This window comes from Struthio camelus, chromosome 3, assembly GCF_040807025.1.
Source record: "Struthio camelus isolate bStrCam1 chromosome 3, bStrCam1.hap1, whole genome shotgun sequence".
NCBI lineage: Eukaryota > Metazoa > Chordata > Aves > Struthioniformes > Struthionidae > Struthio > Struthio camelus.
In genome coordinates this window covers 88428513-88450947 of record NC_090944.1, presented here as the reverse complement: position 1 = coordinate 88450947, position 22435 = coordinate 88428513, and the positions used below count along the sequence as shown (strand labels likewise).

The following is a 22435-nucleotide window of genomic DNA, read 5'->3' as shown; positions in this document are numbered from 1 at the left end:
AATTTTGCAGCTGCCAATATTGCAGTGGAATTTGAATCTCAAAACACATGTGAATTTCATGACTTTTTCCTATCTTTATAGTGCATTAACCAACTATTTGGCTCCAAATGTTCCACAGCTATGAGCAAAGCCAAATTTTGCAGTCTGCCTGCCTCTGGGATACAAGTTAGTTTACGCTTGAGTTCTAGTAAATCCTATGGTTCGTATGTGATTATGGTAATTTGTAAGCACTGAAAGTCCATGTATCTTGGCATGTTTTAGATATACGGACTGGGGAGAAGGTACATATTAATTAGCTGTAAAAACATAGTACCAGAGAAATGATGTCAACAGGCTATCAATAGATACAAGTCAGTAACTCTGGAAAGCTATTTTTAGCACGCCTGTGTAATCAGACTTGCCATATACCTCCATTTACGTGCTAATGACAGCAGGTGACATAGTCACTGAAAGCTGTAGGAATCCCAGTTGTTTCATAATTTCTTTAAACTTAATTTCCCCTTACCTTGATGTATGTTCATGGGCCTAGTCTACTCATTTTCAGCCAGTTGGTATAGGTACGATTAGTCTTCCGAGATTAACTGCAGGGTGGCGCACCATCTGGGATTCTGTTAAAGAAAGTAGGAATCCCAAACATATATGCCTTTATTTACTGAAACAGGAAAAGGAAAAAACAAAAAGCAAAACGCCAGAAGTTATCAAATCTTGACAGTCAAGGGATCTGTAAAGCTAGACAGCTTTGCTTAGATTGGTTTCTCCTTAAACCCAGAAAGTCATCCCTCTGAAGTGAAACAGCCTGTAAGTTTTCCAGGGGAGAATTTGTGCCCTTTTTTATTTATCTGGGAGGTACCAAGCACCCTGGTGGGTCGTGGATAAATATATCAGTATTCTTGTAGGCAGATCATTAAAAAGTTTGCTGGGTAACCACAGATTTCTTCCTGAGCCTGCCAGCTTGTTGGCACCAGTAGATGCCAATCCCCTCACACACGTTCCTCTGACCTCTCCTCCCTCCACCTTCAACAGAACCTGGTGCAGAGGTCCGGACTCAGCCTATATACAGAGATTGCAAGGTCAGAGCCACTGGTGAATACATCCGTTTTAAATTTAGCCGTGAAAGAAGCTTCATAGTGATCTGGTCTCACATCATTTAGGGCAGAACTGCAGAAGTTACCTGCTCCTGGAGCAGAGCAGTAATAGGACGCTGACAAGGGGGAAGATGAGCTGGAAGTGTCTGGATCTAATGCTGAAGTCCTGTCTCAGTTTTTAGTTGATGCTTAGTCGTGCAAACTCCTCTTGACTACCCTGGGTGGTTATCGCAGTTAAGTGTTGTATGAATGGGAGTACTGGTCTGTAAGACCTCACACTGGGGAAAAAAGGGCATCAAGAAGAATATAATGTGATGAAGAGAATTTAAAATTTGTGTGCACTACCCAGCTGAAGGGAAATGGAAGTGATATCCCTAGCTCCAAAGCACTCTTATTGTCCCAGGTCTTCCTGAGATGCCTTATTTATGAAGAGCAAAACTGCAAGATCATACTGATGATTCTGAAAGATACTGTCCAATATTTAACTGAGAAAAAATATCTCTGACTGAAGTCTCCCCCAAACTCTCTGTTCCTATTTACTTCCCTTCCCTGAATGGTATGTAATGAAGCTGTTCAATACATGCAACTAATTCCTAAGAAGGAAATATGAAGATCTGAACCTGCATCAGAAAAATGTTGCATAAATTTGTTGCTTTTGTAGCTTTATTAATGAAACTGAAAAACAAATGAGTAGATTTCTCTCTTACTAACATGCTCTGTAAGTAGTTTTGCCTGTAGTACTTAGGTAGGGCTATCCGACCGCGGGACTGTGTGCTATTTTGATATCTGTGGTTTAAGATAAATAGAATGTAAACAAAGTAGACAAAATCTGAAAAATGAATAGCAGAAAATATGCAAACATTGCAAGGCAAGCTCTATCAAGAGAGCTACAAATGTATATGATGTAAGACAGACGAGGGTCCAGTGGGATGAGATCAAAATCTGGAAATAGCGCTAAGGCGAAATAAACGATGGATGACAACCATTTGGCTGCTGAAAACAGCAAGACAAGACAATGTCTTGAAGCTAAAAAAGGGGATTTCAGCAACAAGTTTAATGGTGAGAGCAGCTGGTAAAACAGACTTCAAGGAGATGACCGAGACATCCTCCTCCTCACATGCAAAGAAGTCGAATCTGTCATTAGTGGAAATAAGTATAGCCTTACAAAAGGCAGGTTCAGCGTAGATGACCCTTTCTTACATTGATAAACTAGAGAGAACACTGACTGCTAGCCATTCTCCCATGCTATTTGGCTTATAAAGCTGGGCTGCGTTAAATCGCATTATTCAGACACTTCAGTAAAAGGTACTTTTCACTGTCTGAAGAATAATTAAGGTGGTAGTGTGGCAACAGAAGCAGCAGGATAAAGGGAGCCATGTAGGAGATACAGGTTTCAGAGCAGATGTAGCCATGAATCTGTGGGCTTCTTTGGATTTTCACATGTTTTCCAGAGCGCTGCTCATCTGGCACTCTCCAGAGGACTGGCATGAAAAGTCTTGGACTAAAACTGGGATCTAAGGAGGTTACAGTAAGAGTGCTTACAAACAACATTGACTGATGTCTTCTAGATGTGATGGAGTGGGAACAGTAATTACGGTGAAAGGGCTGAAGTAGCAAAGGAATGAAGTGGAGAAAATTTTCTGTGATGATCTTTTGTCTGATCAGTGGGAGTATTTTTAAGGCTTTCCTGATTCTCCTCTTTTGCGCAACTTCACAAAAGCGCTTGAATTTCATGCTGAACTGGGCTCCCACAGACAATTTTACTTACTACAGCAGGAGGCAATTTAGCATAATTTACACACTGTCCTCATTTTGTAAGATTTGAGTTTAGTCAAGTACCTGCGAAACTTCACTCGGTCTCACTTTTGTATTGTTTTCATTTGAGCATGTTCAAATTTCAGCCAGATAAATCACCGTAGAAAATAAGTCAGTTCGCCAAAGAGGTACAGCTTGAATAGGCAGGATCCCTGGAGCTGGGGTTTCAGAAAGGATGGAGGAGTACAGAGTGCTGGGGTCTGTCCTTTAAGGACTTCAGAGAAGAAGGCACGGCAGACAGCCAAGCATTCCTTGTGCACTTTTACAAGCAACAAGGTTTTTTGTAGCAGTCAGAGCTGTTAGTGGCTGGTGACTTTTTGACTAGATGGGATCGAGGTGTTGTTTAACATAAAAGCAGAGGAGGCAGATAAGAATACAGAAGTGTGTGCAGAACACCTCTTAAACTCTGCTTTAAAGCATCGCTCAGAGGTATGGGGGGGGGGGGGTGTATCTCATCTGGCTAAAGGATTCATATAGCTTCCTTCCCATTTGTTCACAAAGCTCACAGTGCTTCTCCCCTTGCCACTGCTGTGCTTTTGAAGAATGTGAGATGATATTGTTTCTCAGTGCTAACTAGATCTTTTTTGAGACCTAAGATCAGGCAGCAGTTTTCCTACAGCTTAATAAGATCATATTTCTTTTCTCTAACTCGCTTGCCAAATACCCAAGTATTCTGGATAGAATTTGATCCTTTGTGGCTCTGTTTTTCATTTGAGGCCATTTAAACTTTATTTCATGCATTTCTATTCCATACTGATGTAATAATTTTACCATTTTGTAATAGTTGAACATGTTACCCCAGTTTTCATCCTTAAAGCTTTTTGTAAAAGTAGGTAGGAGTAGCACTGCACCATTTTAAAGGACTGAAAACTCATCAGTGTGATCCAAGGACATGTACTAGCGCGGTGCAGGGCAGACTAAAACTGAGGTAGCCTGACTATCAGTGCAGAGCCTTTCCCACTGAAATATTCTGCCTCCCATACTGCAGATTTCTTCTGTCTAAGATGAACTTTTCTGTTTCACAGATGCTATTGGAACAAATTTCTCAATGTTGTTTAGAAAATGTGTGCTTCTGTATAAATGCTAAGTAATAAGTTGTACAGTTGCAGTTGACACCTGGGAGCACTAAGTCGGCAAACAGTGGCAGTGAGCGGGCGTGCTCGGTATGCTTAATGCCTCACCCGGACAACTTGATGTGATGGCCAGTAATTATTTCAGAAAAGTATTGCTAATTAGGCCTATTTCTTTTAATATTCATTTCACTATTTTTCTGGAAGATTTAAGCATGGGTGGAGGGAGTGAATCTCTGGAGCTAATCAAAATTAATAGCACAGCAAATAGTCCCTCAGAAACTATTAGCCTTGGAATAGTTCTCCTTGGAGACATTGTAAATGTAAAATTATATCATGTCCTTTTAAATAATGTTAGCTTTTCTGCAGTGATTTTCATCCAGCTTGAGTAATTTGACATCAAAAAAGGAACCATATTAAAACAGATGCTTGGCATGAATAGAGCTTATTTTTAGAAGGAAATATTACTGAAATGGAAACCTGAACATTTTCCAGAGGCACAGAACTGCAGTTTTGTCTGTGTCACTTCTGTTAGAATTAACGTTATAGATGAAACCATCAGTTTAAAATCTTTGCATGCATTGTTACAACTCTTTTCCTCAGTAGGGATGCATATCCCATCTGTAGTCATCTATGGTGGCCTGAGTTTCAAGCGTATCATAGATACGGTGTAGAAGTAGTGTGGAAAAAGACATAGAATTAATTCTTATCCCCCTCCCCTTCCAAGGAAAAAATTTATACAGGGAATATAGCATCACACTGTGCTATATCGATCTCTTCTTAAATGTTATTAACTCATGCTTACATTGCAAACAGGCTTTAAAGAAAACTTGAAAGCATGTAATGCAGGGTAAACCAGTTTTAAAAAGCTCAACAGTGTATGAAGTTCTCTTTCTCCTCCATACTTTTTCTACAATGCCATCCTATGTTCCCTGGTGCCAATTAAAAGGAGCTTTAGGAGGTCCTGAAGGACCTAGGTTCTGAAGACCCCTAGGTATCTTCAAACCCAGCTGTGGCTGTTTAAGGTATCGCGACACCCAGGTGTCTGCTCCAACCTTCTGCTGTACTTTCTGTTTCTGTAGCCAGAGCAGCAGGTTAGGACTGGCCCAGTGGCTCAGCTGCCCCAGTTCACACTCTTGTATCTTAGTTTCAGCTGCCGGGAAAAAAGTCACTTTGGGCTAAGACTGTTATCTGGGACGGTTGAAGGACAGACACTGGTCCCATTTGGGACGGAGGGTCAAAAGGGCAGCCAAGGAGAGCTACATCTTAGGCCCCTGGAGCACCCACCAAAGCTTCTCTGTCAAAGCCTCACAACCTGCTTTTTAACCATGTCAGCGCTGCAGAGTGCACCTTCGACGCTTCCTAATGCTTCAGGTTGATTCCTGTGCAAGTGGAAGGTTTCCAGTGGAATAAATCCACTAAAATAAAATGGAGGATTTTTGCTACCGTCTGTAGTAGTGGCATACACAGGGTTAAATTACAGTGTCAGTATTGGGCGCAGCTAGTTTGATTTTCCCCGAGAAGGGAGACTGAGGGATGTGGCTGTTGTAGCCCGTTTTGACTCATGTGATTAGACAGAGCTTTTGTGTCTTTTTTCACTTAAGAGGAAGAATCAGTCAGAGCCAAGCAATTTTTTAATGCAGTTTTGTTTGTTCATTAAAGATGTGCAAGTCCTCTTTTTTCCCCCAGCACAGGAAGACTTAAAGAGCAGAGGGAGTTTGCTTGCTCCCAGCTCTGGCTTGGCCTAGCCAGAGCCACATCCCTTCTCCTCAGCCCATCTCACTGCTGTTCCCATCAGTGCATCTCATGCTTCTTTTCTGTCTTTTCTCATGCTGTTGCTTTTCTCTCTTTCTTTTAGGCTATAGACAAATGTTCGTTTTCTAGACAGCAGAGGCAGTTAAATTGTCATCTCTTACCTCATGCCTTTTTCCAATCTCCTAACAGTAGTGATGGAGGACTCCATGAGAGAAGCGTGGTAGTCCTTCTTATACAGGGTCATCCAGGTTAATTTCAGCTATTTAAAAAGGCAATTTTTATTAACAGGGCTGATTCTGCCCAGAGCAGATTAAGGAGTGCTCTCACATACCATTTCTGTGGTAGGGCTGTGAAGGCTATAAATCCCAGCTGGTAGGTGTTATCAAACCGCTGAGGGCTGTAATACCTGCTAATGGCATAGCTAGATCCAGAAGAAGAAATTAATCTACACAGTTGGACACACACTAATTCCTTCAGAAAACTGTAACCAGCAAACCCCTTCCCCCATGTGTTCTCTTGTTTTGGGTGGCTGTTTCAGTTACCTGGTTACATAAAGGTCTGTATAGCTCTTTATATAAACATAAATGCACACATACACACACATAGCTGCTGTACTTAATTTGGCAAAGTTTGACCCGCTCAGAACTGCATCAGTATTCCTTTTTGTACTCATCAGTCCACTGTGGCAAGGCTGAAGATATTGAATACCCATTCATGAGGAACAGTCAGGTGATTTTTCCATGCAAAAGACTTGTAAAACTGTCCAGACTTGCTGATTGGGGTTTTGAAAATATTTATTCTCTCCTCGTCTTTCCTTCCTTGATAGAGAGCTTAGTATTATTCTTCGATGGAGCCTGACTTGTTTTAAAGTATCATGAGGTTTTTACCCTAAATTCTCCTGGGAGAAAATATTCAGCTTGTTTTCAGCTAGTCAGTAAGATACACAAAGGATATGTTAGTCAAAGAACAAAAAATTCTATTAGAACAAAGAACGCTATTATATGAGTTGAGCCCACTTTACTCTGGAATTGTTTCATCCATCAGTAATACAGATGAGTTTCTGAGAAATCCCTGGGTGTCTAGTACATAGAGAGAAGTCTGTTTGTTCTGTGCTCAGTTTCCTATTTTTCTGAAGTACAATAGAAAACCCATTTGCTTCATAGCTTTCCTCTGACAAAGGACAACAGAGCTCTTGTTATATTTTTGGTTAAGCTTTTTATATATTATGATGTCTTTCCAAGTTGGTGTTCTCCACCACACATCTACAGAGAGAAATAGAAAAGCAGCATCGTTTCACAGTATTCATAACCTCCGTACTGGAAGCAGAAAACAGAAAAAAACTTCTCTTAATTCTGTAATAAAGGGTGTTTGTGTATACGTTTTAACTGAGTTCAAGTCAGAATGAGTTTCCTAAAGAAAAGACATCATTCCATGCACACTGAAGAGCTGAAGAAGGTTCATGGGCCATTGTAGCAAGCAATAGAGAAGAGCCAGACTGTCTTCATGCAAGACAGAAGGTATCAAAGGAAGTGCAGAGTTGCCAGAATGGGAAATGGTCTTTATTACCAAAAACAATGTTTAGAAGATGTACAGTTTTGCTCAACTTTTAATCAGGGTTTAAGAGTGTCATTGCTTATGTGAAATTTGGACAAGCGTATTTAGCTTTCCATCGTCTAACAATAGAGCTTGAAAACTACTAAATAGCAAAAAATAATAATAAATAATAATAATAATAATAGTAGTAATTCTACACAACAGCAGACACTGTATCACATGCTGCAGGCGTGTGTGTTCTCATGTAGAAAGTCTAGTGGCAGCACTGCAGGTCCATTTCCCTCTCTGTCCTTTATCCATGCATCTGTAACATTTAGTGCTTTTTTCTTTGTAAAATCGAGGCCCCTGGTATATGAATAGGTAAGAAACAATCAAGGCTTTGGCTTCCATTGAAGCAGTGTAGCCAAAAAAGAGCTAGCCTTGTGGAGTATGTTTGGGTGGCCTGAAAGAATAGCTCTGACAGCTGTTGTATTAACATGGAATATGAGGAACACATACCCTGTTGTCTGGTTTACAGCATAATCTGCGCAAGCTGATTCAGTGGACAGAGCTAAAGCCTCTCTGTCTGCACAGGTGGATTGATGATAGAGATGATCTTTAAAAATTAGAGATTAATTAAACTCCAGCACTAGAAACAATATGAAGAAACAGTAACACAGAAGTGCAAAGCTACGTGGCCATTTTGGGTGTCTGCTCATTGCTGATGAAGGCCCATTAGAAAGCCCGTGAGGCCTCAATGGCATCTGTGTGCCCATTGTGGGAGAGCCAGGCCCGCTTAGGCAGCTGAGCTTAGCACAGTGGGACCAAAGGCCCTGAGGATTGGGAGAAGCTCACCTGGTCCCAGCTGGAAGAGATTAGGCAAGAACAGTGCTTTGTTTCCAGAAGGCAGAGTACAATTATCGTATTTTCTAATGCACCCTTCACCTTCTCAGACAATCAGTCTGACTTGGTGAACACTTTTCAAATTATTGTGAAAACTGCTTCATATGTCTTGGCATTGATCCACTCCAGGTAGGGCTTTGTATGTGGGAGTGTGTGTGCGGATAAACCATTAGGATTGCGGAAGAGGTGTTCATGTTGATTGTGGACTCTCACGCAGCTGTCTACCTAGGTTCTGGCTATGGCTTGGAGATACCATGTTCTTGTCACAGCTTTGCTCCTACTCACATTGAAGCCCCTTTGAATGCTTGTTTGGGCAAATGAATGTAGTGGTTACCAAGAAGACAAGATCAGCATAAATAGCAGAATTTTTAATGTAATAAGTAAGCTGGCAAATGTTGGAATGAGAGACTGTCATGTCTTATTTCCTTGGCCAATGGCACATATCTTCTGGTTTCACATGAGTGTCCCAGGGTGTGTCATTTGAGGAAAAACTCAGGCCGAGATGTCTTTCCATTGTCACTACAGTCCTCCCCCTTTCAACCAATCCTGAAATGACAGTGATGACCAAAAAAAAAAAGAAACCCTCAAATTGTTCAGTGTTGCAGAGCTGCAAAGAGATAGTTAGCTGCCTGGAAGTCTTTGCATCTTCCTTAAGGCAGACCAGTCATTGTGAAAGTTGGAGGCCCTGAGCTGGGGCCTCTGCGATCCTTGACACAATCACGGGGCACCTCACTGTGCCCGTGATACAGCACAAGAGCCTTGGGGTGCAGGCCCTTGACGTGTCACCCCCTACCCAGTTGTGCCCGTGGGTCTGGGAGCAGATGAGCTGCACGTGCGCTGCCGAGCTGCGTGAGTGTAATAGTTGCATCACCAGAGTCCCAGTGATGCTGCTGTCTGTAAAAGAAATGCTTACTGTATTAATACAGCAAAAGCCACGTTCTTTTACCAGGGCAAGGGTGCTGATGGTGCAGCACAGGCAATGCACGTTCAGAGGACATCCAGCAGCCGGGCAGCTGGCTGGTGAGCCGTGGGGGGAGCAAACATATAGCTGTGCCTATATTTCAAATCAGGAAGTAAAGCTGCACAAAATGTATTTATTTAGACACTATTTAGTGAAATCATTCCCTTTTCACTTGCATATCTGACACTCAAATCTACTTGTGAAAATCACTGGAACCCCACAATGCATCTTCCTTTGCACCTATGGTAGCTAAGGCGTATTGGGCCAGGTTTTTACTGGAGCTCATTTTGGCACTTAGGGCATGATTGCAAATGTCCTCTGAATGAAGCACATCCTCTTGTGATGCAGATGACTACTTTTTCAAAGGAGGTAGTAACTGCTATCAGAACAGTTTGGAAATGGCAGCTTTGCCCTTTTGAAAATCTAGCCAGAGTTTAACAATAGGTGAGAACACTTTCTGAAGAGGAGGACCAGAAGAATCAGGTATCACAGTGGAGCTACAGGGGATATTTAAGGAGGCGCAATGACAATTCTGCCACTGTGGCCACTGCAGCCACTGCAGCATGGGAATAAAGAAACTCTATATACTGCAGTCAGTCGTAATTGAAGAGAAATCTCTGCTGTAGGTGCTGCAGCTGCAGCTCCTCCTTTGCTATTTTGTCAGTCATGGGTCAAGTTAAGTCACAAGAGCACTAAAGAGAGGGACCATCAGGGTGACAGTCTATCATGGTGGAGGAAAAAAAATTATTCTAGCCTGTCCTACTAAACTGCCCAGGGGACTGAGTGCCAGGAATTCAGGAGCTCGGTTCACAGTGCTGACAATGATTTCTGTGTGGCTTTGGGCAGCTTGTCTGTTAAATCACTACATCACAGCTTGTGCACGCATTAAAATAAAAAGCATGCCTATATAACAGGCCTGTTTTGAGGTTTATATTTATATATCATGTTGTAAATCAGAAGCATTACATATCATCTACTGCTGCTATTATTAAATTACTAGCAGACTGCTTCAGGTTATGTTATTTTGCGTTTTGTGTCAATAGCTGAGACTTTTTTTAGTTTGGGGTTTTTTTAGGCAGTATATATACTTTTATATCCCTACATTATTAACAATTGCTTAAAGTTTTCCACAGCTCTGAATGTTTCCTTTCCTAAGAAAACATAATCCAGAGAGAAACAATCCAGAATGTATCACTTGCTACAGTAGCATAGTGACAGTAATACTTCATATAGTAATAGAAATACTTGCTGCAGTAAATTTTTCTGGTTCGTACCAGGCGGGCAGATCCTGAGAGGCACACATTTGTGTAAGTCCATTAACTTCACAGGAGCTACATTAGCTTACTCCAGCCAAGGAAGTCGCCCCAAGTATCTTTTTATATGTTAGAGTTGTTGGTTGACTGGGACACATCACATTTAGTTGCTGTGGTTCTATTTATGAGGAGTCATTCATCCCAGATTTCATTGGCTTTTTGGGACTATCTCTACTAAACTGGGTGAGCAACATTACTATAAGGAGAAATTGCTAGTAGGATTTTTTTTTCCACTTATCTATTTTTTAATTTTTCTCTTCATTTATTCAAATACCTATTACAGCCATTTACCTCCATCAGCTCCCAGATTTACTTTCACTCGGCACACTGCTGTTGATGTGGAATCAAATCACTGATATGGGTTCAAATGCGTACTTCAATCACAGACAACCACTGACCGTCATTATCAGTGCAAACGCATGTCAGTCGTGATGAGTATTAAGTCTCTGATGTATATTCAAGTATGCCGTATTACATTATGATACATTATGTTCTAGACAAGTGCTTAAACCGTGTCACTGTAATTAAGTCATGAAAATGCGTGCAAAAGCAACCAGGCATTTATTCTCATTAAAAACGTTGGTGGTTTTTTTTTTTTTGAAAAGGTGCTTCCCTGTGAATGCCACTGTTTTAAATCTATGCTCTGTGCCTAGTTTTTACATAGAACTAACCACATTTAAGGTTGGAAGTCTTGAGATTCAAGCCAGTAATGGAAGTATGAATTTCTGAAAATGCCAGCCATCCTTCTTCTAGAACCCTGTTATTCAAAAGCACCAGAGGCATTCTCTAGCAATAAGAAACTCATGCTAAAAACACTTTCTTTACTCCTAATGAGATTTCTAGTAGAATGAGTCTTTCAGCATTCACTGTGCAGTTGCATTTGAGATTCCAAAATGCAGAGACCTTCCTTGGACTTTTTGTAGCTACTTTTTGTGTCATATCTATCATTCGAATCTATGAAATGAGAGTCACTAAGCAGTGCTCTCAACTGGGCAAATGATTGAGGCTCTTTGATCGACACCTCAAATATAGATGATAGAAGCGTTGATGAGAAGTCAATGCCATGCTAATAGCAGGCTTTCCATGCAGTGATGTCAGTTAAGCAGCAGGTATAATGTTTTTCTGAGACCTGCCACTTGTAGACCAAAATGTTTTCGTGCCTCACTGTATTGTCTGGAAATGCAAAGTATATATGCCTATGCTGAATACAGAAGACTGACGTATGGATGAGATGTCTTTCTACAGTTTGGCTACATAACCAAGTGCAACCTCTGGTCAACCTGTCGTTCTTTACAATAGCATGGCCCAAAGAGTCAAGTGATTGCCAGTAGGCTCAGCTCAGTTCTTTCCTGACATTAAATGCCTATATGTTTTCATTTCTGACAAACCCACCTGACAAGTAATGTCTATTCATTTATCAGCAGATATGCAAGCATATGCCAGTATTATGAATGTATGCATTTTTATGTCAAAGATGTCATTTCAAAACTATTATTATTAAAAACTATTCAAGTTTTTTGATTTCTAAATGACACTTCTTGTAACTCCTGTTATTTATGGGTAAACAAAACTATAGGAATAAAAAACGAGTCCCACACCTTCTGAATATAAACTAATTATGGCTCCATCTGGTTTTGGCAGATAGTCAGCATGACTCTCATTTTCACAAGGTTTAAGTTGTCCTTGCCCAGAATGATGATTAAGAGAAAAAATTAAAATATAAATTTGTTTAAAGAGTAGAAATTGCTTGTTTTATGCTCAGTGCTGCCAGCCAGTATCTTACTACATTGTGCTTCACTTATTTTAGATAATTGATAAGAGCAAGAGAGACCCCTCTGAAGAGATTGAGATCCTCTTGCGATATGGACAGCATCCAAACATCATTACTCTGAAGGATGTGAGTAGTCTTTGAGTTCTTCCGCATTCAACTATTCTCAGTTTAACATCAAGCTCACCTACTAGTCCATGTCTGGAAAAATTTCCAGTTCTAATTGTCAGTCAAGGCTAAAACTAGACCCACTGAAATCAAGGAAAGAACAGGACTTTAACAAATTGGAAAGACTGGTCAGGTTGTATATTCTGCAAATACCATCTGACCGACTGTAGATAAAACCAAAAGGGCACAGTGCTGGAGAGCAACAAATGTGTTTGGTTTACCACCACATTTTAGAAGTGAGATCTCATCGGTCTAGTATTTCAGAGCAAGTTGTTCAACACACACAGTGGTGCTGCTAGGCATAGGAGGTGCTGTTTCTTGAGAAACAGCATTTCCTACACAGCCTGTGGGGTCTCTTTGATTGAGGAGAACTAGCAAGGCCACTGTGGCTTCCTTTGATGGTGTTTTAATGCAAGGGAGCCTTTACATTTGACTCACTCGGCCTCAGAGGACAAGGAGAAAAGCATTTCTTTCGCATTTTATATGAAGAATAGTCTTCATTGTGTGAGATTCAGAGCTGAAAGATCAAAATCCTGTTTGTGCCAGTGGCTAGTACTTAATGGTTCAGATCTTCCAGAAGTATACAAAAAATTTCTAATCACATGTCTTCAGGAAAGTCTTACCTAATTCCTAAATGTTGGAGAGCATCTTAAAATCTGCATTAAAAAGGTTTTATTTTCCTTCCAAAAATATTTAGCACTGATGACTGTAATGTTGTCTGTTATTCCAGTCCAAATAAAAGATTGTGACATGAAAATGGCCATCTTCCAGTTTAGACAAAAAGTGTCTTTTACCCCTTGCTGTTGACGTTGAAGGTAAATACATTTTGCAGATGATGTCAACAATATATTCACCAGAATTACAAATATAAACTATATGATATCATTGGAAGTAAGTCTTGGCCAACAGTATAATACAGTTCATTTAGCTGATCGTGAGTCAAAGGGAAATATTGATATTTAAAATGGCAAATATTACCCTGTAGAACTGGAAAGAGAGAACACTACTGGGAAGGAGGCTTAGGTAAGAGCCAGCAGACATTTCAGGCTGCGTGAAGTGGTGCTGCTTTTAGCAGTTTGGTCTACTCTGCTGACATGATAGCAGATCATGCAAACTACGTTTCTATGCAGACAAATCAGCAAGTTGCTACAGACTTGATAAAAAAGTGATGAAGTCATGTTGTAAAGCTGGCTTTTCTGTTGATAAATATAAGAAGCAGATTCCCCACATGAGCTCACGCTTTCTGCTTGCTTATCTTGCTCAAGCAAGTCGATGCTGTGACTAAAAAGCCAACCTTCACCAAGTTAGTGGGTCCAGAACATACACTTATTTTGTTGCTCTTCCAGGTCTATGATGATGGGAAATATGTGTACCTGGTGATGGAGCTGATGCGAGGGGGTGAGCTCCTGGACCGCATTCTTCGGCAGAAGTGTTTCTCAGAGCGAGAAGCAAGTGCTGTGCTATGTACCATCACCAGGACCGTGGACTACCTGCATTCCCAGGGAGTAAGCATTGCTTTTTCAGTTCTCTGGATCAGTTTTCTCAAAATCTGACTTCCAGAAAAAGCAAATAGCTGTGATTTTGCTTCTCTGAAATGTAGATAGGTTTTTTCCTCAAAAAAGTAATGAAAGAACTATGTGGTTCTTTTCCATACATATAATTACATGTAGTTCATGAAATAGGGTCATAGGCTTTTTAGCCATTTCCCAACTGAATTGCAGTGTATTTAAATGATATTTTTCTTCCCCAAATTACACTGATTTGCAAGTCCATGAACCGTGATGAGTTTACTTTTTCTCACAATCATTATTACAGCATCTGATTTTTTAACAAAATTTCAAACAGCATATCTGAATAAACAGATAGTGAATCAAATGCTCAGTTTTCAAAACTAAGTGTTAGTTTGTGCAGCTGTTGGGAAAGGTTTCTGACATGCTGTTAAAAAGCTAATTTTTAACATTTGAGCTTTCTGTGTAAAGCAATTTGAAAAAGTCTCTTTCCACTTCTCAGTGACAAACAGTTTGGATAACTAGTGAAATAGCTGCTTCTTTTTCACTTTTGTGGTTAAAACAAGTTCATGTTGTTCATGTATGTTTTTATGACGGTTTTTCAATGTTGATATAATCAATAAAGGCCATTTTACCACCACAGAAATATAGCGCCTCTAGTAAAACACAGCAACTTGAAGTTGCATAGCTACCCAAAGGATTTTTGTGAAGGGAAATGAAGAAAAATAAGCCCTGCCTTCAGTGTGAGCACCGTATGAACAGCCTCAAGAAGACTCTTAATGCGTTTTCCTTCTCTGACTGGACTTTCCCCTCGCTTTTCAAGTGAAGAATTAGGGCTGTCAGGTTCCAAGTGGCACCGATACTTTTAAAACACAGAAGTATACAAACATTAAATTGAGCCGGAACGTTTTGGCCGGCAAGTGCAACGTGCTGCAGTCACAGGCAACTGCACAGTCTTTGCCCCATTTAAAGGGGTTCCAGAGCTTCTGAGGAGGATACATTGCATTTGTACAGCAGTCCCATCCAACAACCCTCAGGAAAGATGTCCCCCGTTAGAACAGCTGCCTCTGTCTTAATATATCCACAGAGGTTGCAGAACATGCTCTTTGTGATCTTAGTGGACTTCAGCCTTTTTTTTTTTTCATTTACCCAAGCTTCCTAAGCAACCTTTTTCCAAACTGTAAATATTTTAGGCATGAGCTCTTGACCTACCTCAAACAATAGACCAGAAGTTTAGAACGATGGCAATGAACCCTGGATGCTCTGTAACCTCCTCTCTTCACTTACTATTCACTGCTTTCTTGTTAAGGTGGTGCATCGAGATTTGAAGCCAAGTAATATCCTCTACATGGATGAATCAGGAAACCCAGATTCCATCAGGATCTGTGACTTTGGGTTTGCCAAACAACTGAGAGCAGAGAACGGACTGCTCATGACTCCATGCTACACCGCCAACTTTGTTGCCCCTGAGGTATGATCATAAGCTGTGACTAATGATTATGTCATAAAAAGCAATCTTTTTCCCTCTCTCCCTTTTTCTCTGTGCCTTCAAAGGAGGAGCAAGCAAAAATCAGGCTACAAACACTTTCACAGCCTCTATTACCATAATTTTCCTATTCCTGTCAATCTTTTCAGGCCGCTTGTTTTTCTCCTGATAGGAGGCGGTGTCTGTCTGAGACTGACTTACACAATGCCTTGGCATATTACTCCAGGATAAAAATCATTTTTAATTTAGCTGCTTCTCCTAAGAGTGCTTCCCCTTCAGTGCACTGTGTTACCACAGAATAAGGCCTATGAGGGAAATTTTGAAAGCAAACGTCTGGGGGTGCGATTTCTGATTTCAGTTCAAACCAACAGAGTTTAAACTGGCAACATTTGTGATTACAGGAACTATATAAAATGAGTTTGCAATGAGAAAGAGAGGTCCTACTAATGCAGGGAATGTTGGAGATTAATTGAAACATTACCAGAACTGACGGAGAGCCTTAAGTGCTTTTACATTTTGCCTGTGATATAATGCTGCCCTCCAGGCTGGACTTGACTTTTACATTCTCTTTCTCAGCCCCGTTGCAATATCTGCGATATGCTTATGAAACAGGTAGGAAGTCAGTTGAGTCAGGAGGACAGTGGCAGAGGAAGGATGATGTGTTTGTCTGCTGACATTTGCCTTTATTTTGGAAACATTTAATTTGGGGTTTAGATGAGAACGTCAGAAACGATGAAAGCTATCCAAGGGAAAGAAGCGGTCTGCCACCTAGCGCAAATCATGTTGTTTGCAAAGAGCAAGTAGCGAGGTTCAGTCAGGGGAAAAAACACAACGTAGTGTTTCCCTGCTAATGCAGTAGGGTCCTTTTGGATAAAGTAAGAAGCCTTTCTTCTTCGGATTTAATCCAAATCCCAGAAAGAACTGCTGTGTTGGCGTTTGAGAGTATAAGATTTTTTACTCTCTTTCATACTCACTCACTTCCCTGCTTGTATCACAACTGCAAGCAGAACGTAGCTGAGAAAAGCCTATTTTCAGAACATTGTTAATCCGATAATACAAAACCCACAGAGGTAAGAGGGTTTGGGATAAACATCTGAGCCGTTGTCAGAACTGAATGAACCCAGCTGCAGATTGATCCTTGTCACTGAAATGCCCTGCCATGTGCGGAGAAAAGAGCCAGCTCCTGCATATATTTCAAATCCCACCGAATTCTCTAGACGACCTAATACCCTTCGTATGCGATATATTCTTCAGCTCCCCTTAGAGAAGGACACCACTGCATCTTTTGCAAAGCTCCTTCCCTGGCTGATTTGTTTTTAAGACAAATGCCTATTACTGTTTGATAATATCTAGCCGCTAGACCAAATACTAATCTTTCTGGCCAAAGTTTCCAGCGTTTGCTCTGCTAACGCAGTGTTCCTGATTTAACTACTGAGTTGCGAAGACCTGCTAGACACATTTTAAAATAGCAGAGGTACTAACTATTAACTCTCACTAGATACTGTTTTTATTCATGGGGTTAAATTGCTGCTGGTGGAAGGTGATTGCTGCCAAAGCTTTCCCTAGACACTGCCACAGAGTGAATGTACCTGTTATCTAGTGGAGTTCTTGCACGCTGAATAATATGCAAGATTTATGTAGCTGCTTCCTTAATATCCTGTCCCCCTACCCGTCGTCACTGCCTCATTTTTCCATCATTTGCCTTTAATTGACTTAATTGTCCTTGATTACTTGAGGAGGATAGCGATGGCAGTCAAAATGTAACTGTTCACGGTGCAAGAAGAATGCCCACGCTGACAGATAGATGTTGGGCATTCAATCTCACAGGTGAGGCAAATTAATTTGACAAACAACAAAGCAAATTTTCTCATAAAAATCAATGTAATAGAGGGGAGATGCATGCAGAGACTTAAGAAATAAATACAACTAAAATAGCCATAGAAAGTATATATGATGTGCAAGAGAGAGAGGCAGAAACAGAATTACCAGTACGGTTAACAGGAGGAAATGCTAGATTTTTGACCAGTTTTTTCAAGGTAACAAATGTTCACTCAGCAGCATACCTGGCAGATGGTTGCTTTGCCATTCATTATTTGCAAAGTCTGTTGAGGGAACGTTTTCTGAACCTGTTTTTTTCCTAGCAGTGCTTGTTTTTTAATACAATAAACTTCAAATAGATGAAATCACTGCTGGGTAATACGACTCCAGGTCAGAAAAAGACTTACTGAATGTATATACTCCTTTTTCAAAAAGATCTACTGATCCATCAGAAGAAGACTAAGACTCTTCTGATGTGTCAGGACTGAGGTTAAACAAACAGAATAGTTATTCACTTTTCAAGGAAATGGAGCCAAACTTAAATGAAGTTTTCTCCCTCAGTTACTAACTTCACTCTCACGTGGACCTGCAATGACTCAAATAGGCATTTCTTCTGGTACATATTAGAATAAATGAAATCCATATTATATACCCTTACTACTCTGACTCTCTATCTTCTACTGGTATTGAGCAGATCTCTGGCAGATACAGTTTGTTTTCCCCACGGGGAAAAGTGATCATGTTCTAGCTAGTATCTATTAAGCTGAATCTAAATGTGACCGCTTTTCTTAAAGTAAAACATGGAGTAAGCCTTTTAGTTTTCTTTTCGGTTGTCATACCTCTTTACTAGTCTGACATTAGATACGAGTTAGTGAGCATCCATGTGCTATATCAGATCCAAATAAAGCCCAGACCTACATTTGTTGCATCCCCAGTGTTTTTAGTAACCTCTGCGTGAGGAGATTAGGTTTGAAAGCATTAATTAACATATTTGAACGGACATTTTTTAAAACACTGAAGTAAACAGGGGAGGTTGGTTTGCTTTCTTGTGTTAGATGGTCAGAGAGACTCCTGGGGCCTCTAACAAAGTGTATTCATCTCTGTCACTGCAGAGGTCACAGTTATGCTGGGCTTGCGCACTAAATAGCTCTCTCCCATCCGGGTTTGACCTCGCTCCCACACCATCACCAAACAGTTGGCTCCTGAAGCAGCCACCTGTTCAATACAAGCTACAAGGGCAAGCTCTGAAAACATCAGCAGCAGATGACAACCACGAATCAGTGCTTCTGGAAGCCCAGAAGCTGAAAATTCAGGAATGTGGATTAACCTATTTTTCTCTTGCTTTCCTTCACATAGGTCCTTAAACGCCAAGGTTACGATGCAGCTTGTGACATCTGGAGCTTAGGGATCCTACTGTATACCATGTTGGCAGGGTAAGTGAAGAAGTTTTCCTAGAGCAGCAGTCTCCGGTGGGGCGTACTTCAACACTGCCTAAGGCCAGAAGGGAGTCATAGATACAGACGCTGAACTTTCTGGCCACCTTTGAGAAATGTGCTCAGTTGTGTCAGGCAAGAAAATAGATGCTGAGATCTGGAGTTAGGGTAGGTTTTTCAAAAATACTTAAGCATCTTTGACACTTTAGAAGTAGCTTAGATCCTTAACAGCCTATGTCCTGTAAGTTTTCACTGAGACTCAGGTTCCTAAAAGGCTCAGCCAGTTAAGCAGTATGAAAATTTTGCACTAGGAGAGTAATGTAGGAGCTACATATTAAGAGCCCAAATATGTTAACCTTCTCCATAAGAGGAGATTCATTCATTTCTGTTGCTACATGTATTCTCTTCAGCTTCATTCTTCTTCTTCTGTTCTTGTTATTGAGGTACCTGAACACCTTTAAAAGCTAGAAAAATCTAAACAGTGTTTTCAGATGCTATTTGAAAAATATGCTGCAGAGAGTGCAGAAAGTAAATAGGCAGACCAGCAAGAACAGCGACAGCCAGCAGGAATTGAAGGGAGGGAAGAGGGGAAGGGAGGGGTACCAGAAAAAGAAAAACCTACCGGCGTATTGGCTAACACTAAATATTGGCAGAAGAAGGCTCAAAGAAAGAGAGATTGAAATAAGTAGACGCGGATAAGAATAAGATGCTGGGGTGAATGGGAAACGCAGTGTGCAAACCCAATCTGGAGTTACCAGGTCCCTGAAAACACTGAATTTCACTTTATCTTGCTGGCTGCAGGATATGGGACGTGCACATTTGTTGTAACTAAGTACAGCTTGAAACTTTTCAGTGACCTCTCGTAGCTCTTAAATCTACTTCGTGATCATTCAGCCATGGAAAGCAGCTTGGATTCTTTCCTAGATTTATACAGAAAGCAAACACTTAGATCCTGCTTTTCTGTTACTTGCGTCTCTTGCCTCATGGACTGTAGAAAAAGTGCCAGGAGTTTCTATCCCATCTGTTTTGTTCCTGAGTGCAAGGGTGTTCAGCATTAGCTGGAATACGTTGTGACTCTCTGGAACAGTCTCCCTATCTGTCATGATCTCTGAGAAACTTGTTTCTGCTTGGCCGTGGATTTGCAGTGATACACAATCAGAATCAGTAAAATGAAACCAACACGTTACCCACAATTAGATCCTCTGACTGCTTGTAGTATCAATGTCTTTTGTTTTAAAATGTGATCCTACAAAGAAACCCAAATATATTTGAATTTGAAGTACAAACTGTACAACTTAGTGGATATTAAATTTGCCGACAGGTGCTGTTAACTTGTACCTCACTTTGTTCTACACTTAGAAGAGAAAATAAGAATAAGGCAAACAGGTGACAGGCACTTGCTTTTTAAGTGCCCTCATTGCGTTTAGGGATGTCCTTTTTCTTCCTTTTGAGAGCGTGAGGGCAGTTGGCGTGGTGAACAGCGAGGTCTCAAGATGGTCTGAAGAGTACTGATGCTTTAATGAGGACATGGTGCAAGAATTTAGGCAGAGGGATGCCTAATCCAAACTAACAATAATCTCTTGGCACGACAAGATGCTGTGTGTGTAGTAGGAACTGACTATTACTTACATCCAGTGCTTTATTCTCTTTTCATCACCACTATGAGCAGAGAGTACTCATATGCTGGGGACTAGAGCAGCAGTCTGGGATCCTGTTACTGCAGGCCTGGGCAGACTCTGGAGGGCTTAACTTTCTGTACAACCCTTTTGACAGTTACAGACCGGAATAATATTCTGTCTCTCTCTTTGGGCGGAACTTGTGTGAAATTTAAAATGTCTTTGAAAATTAGAAAATATTATCAGTGTGAGGAATCGAGCAGGTTATTACAAACCAGGTGGGGTGAGAAGCTATGGCCCAACCAAGAGCACTGTTTAGCAATATACCATAATATTTCAGAAGAGAAAAGACAGATGGAAGGAAAAGTCTAAAATCCAAAATGCCCCCTTCTCCTAAATCCACACAGCAGTTCAAGATTGCCGAGTAAAGTTTTACCTTGTAAATTCTAGTCAATTGCAAAATCTCATCACTTGTCACTTTATGCAGGAAAAGAAGTGTGCCCTGTGCATGTCAGTCACTGTAATTTTGTGAAGCTGGATACATGTTACTAGTACTTACTGACTGGCTAGATCATTGCAGATCATTTGTTTAACCCAACAGAATTGCACATTTTGATTAATATAGGACTGCAAAATAGATTGTAAAGGTTTTTTTTTTTTTGCTTTTCTTTTCACTATCTCAGATCTGAATTTTTCCTCTTTATTATTTTTATCCTTTGTTACCATTATCAAGGTTCTTTCATTAGCAATAAAGCACAGTCAAAAGGATTAAAGAAAAAGTAAAAACCTCCATATTTTTAACAAGAATATGACATTCCTTACATATGAGAAAGGAATAGACATATTAGAATAGACTTCCTGAACCACAGGCAGTTCCATCTAAACCTGAGGAAAAACTTCTTTCCTGGGAGGGTGACAGGGCACTGGCACAGGTTGCCCAGAGAGGTGGTGGAGTCTCCTTCCCTGGAGATATTCAAAACCCGCCTGGACGTGATCCTGTGCAATGTGGTCTAGAGGACCCTGCTTAAGCAGGGAGGTTGGACTCGATGATCTCCAGAGGTCCCTTGCAGCCTAAACGATTCTGGGATTCTGTGATTTTAAAAAAAAAAGAACAGAGCATTCTTTTCCTGTGCAGAACAATTTAACATGAGGAATCATTGCCCTGTGCGGTCAGGATTGAAATGAAGCAGCCATTTCTGTGGTCCGTTCTAGAACCAAATTCCCGTTGTTGTATGTGGTAGTTAGCATTAGATCCTAGAAATTATACACCTGCAAATTGCAGTATATTTTTTCTACTTTATTTTAAAATAGGTTCACTCCTTTTGCAAATGGACCAGATGACACCCCAGAAGAGATTCTGGCCAGGATTGGCAGTGGCAAATATGCACTTACGGGAGGAAACTGGGATTCAGTATCTGATACTGCAAAGGTTGGCAGACGCTTCTCAGATATTTTTCTTGTTCTCTTAAATGGGCTGGCAGTCTGGTAAACTCAAGAGATAGTCAGAAGCATTATTTTTCAGTGCCTCATGAAATAAGAACTTGTTTTTTTATGTTTAAGCTGCTCTGCATGAAATGTTACATTAGGAATTTTGATAGTTTGTTCATTAAGCTAAGGCATAATATAGCACCATCGATTATGAATATTTCTAATATTAAAACAGCACAGAAGTCCTTTTTGATTCAACTCAACTTTTAAAATAAGTGTAGGTTAGTCAACACCTTAAACACATGATCTATTTTGAATCATCTCTTTCATGATGAAAAGAATAACCTCAAAGTTAATCATGAGCAGGAAATTGAAAAACTAGCACTTTTAACTCCTGTACTGTCCACAGTTCAGACTGCTTGTCTGTCACAAAGCCTGGAAACCCCAGGAGCTGGCATTCTCAGGTGCTGAGACTTTTGGGCTTCAAGCTGTGCACTAGTCTATGAGATAGGTAGTTGGGCTGGAAGCTTCCAATGATGGGCAAATTTCCAATTGTCTGGTATTAGTCAGAAACTTTGACAGGGTGTATACGTTCCCAGAAGAGATTTCAGTTTTAACAAGTGGTAGTTTCCGATGGAAGAACATTGACATATTCCATCACAAAACCTCAAGCAGGCCCAGTAACTTATTCGTCTTGCTACCAATACATATGAGTCTCGTTATCAGACGGAGAGATTTTTATCAGATGTCTGGTTTTGAAATTAAGATGTTCAGA

General features: G+C 40.6%; 1 protein-coding gene across 4 annotated transcripts in view; it reads left to right on the top strand.

Moving 5' to 3' along the window:
* RPS6KA2 (ribosomal protein S6 kinase A2) overlaps positions 1-22435 on the top strand; it is a 329479-nt gene that overhangs the window by 298745 nt on the left and 8299 nt on the right. For all 4 annotated transcript variants that reach the window (XM_068938966.1, XM_068938969.1, XM_068938968.1 and 1 more), the window contains 5 exons: positions 12243-12332; positions 13718-13876; positions 15189-15350; positions 18540-18616; positions 21544-21661. In XM_068938966.1, coding sequence (XP_068795067.1) covers positions 12243-12332; positions 13718-13876; positions 15189-15350; positions 18540-18616; positions 21544-21661 — 606 coding nt within the window. The remainder of the gene's footprint in view (positions 1-12242; positions 12333-13717; positions 13877-15188; positions 15351-18539; positions 18617-21543; positions 21662-22435) is intronic.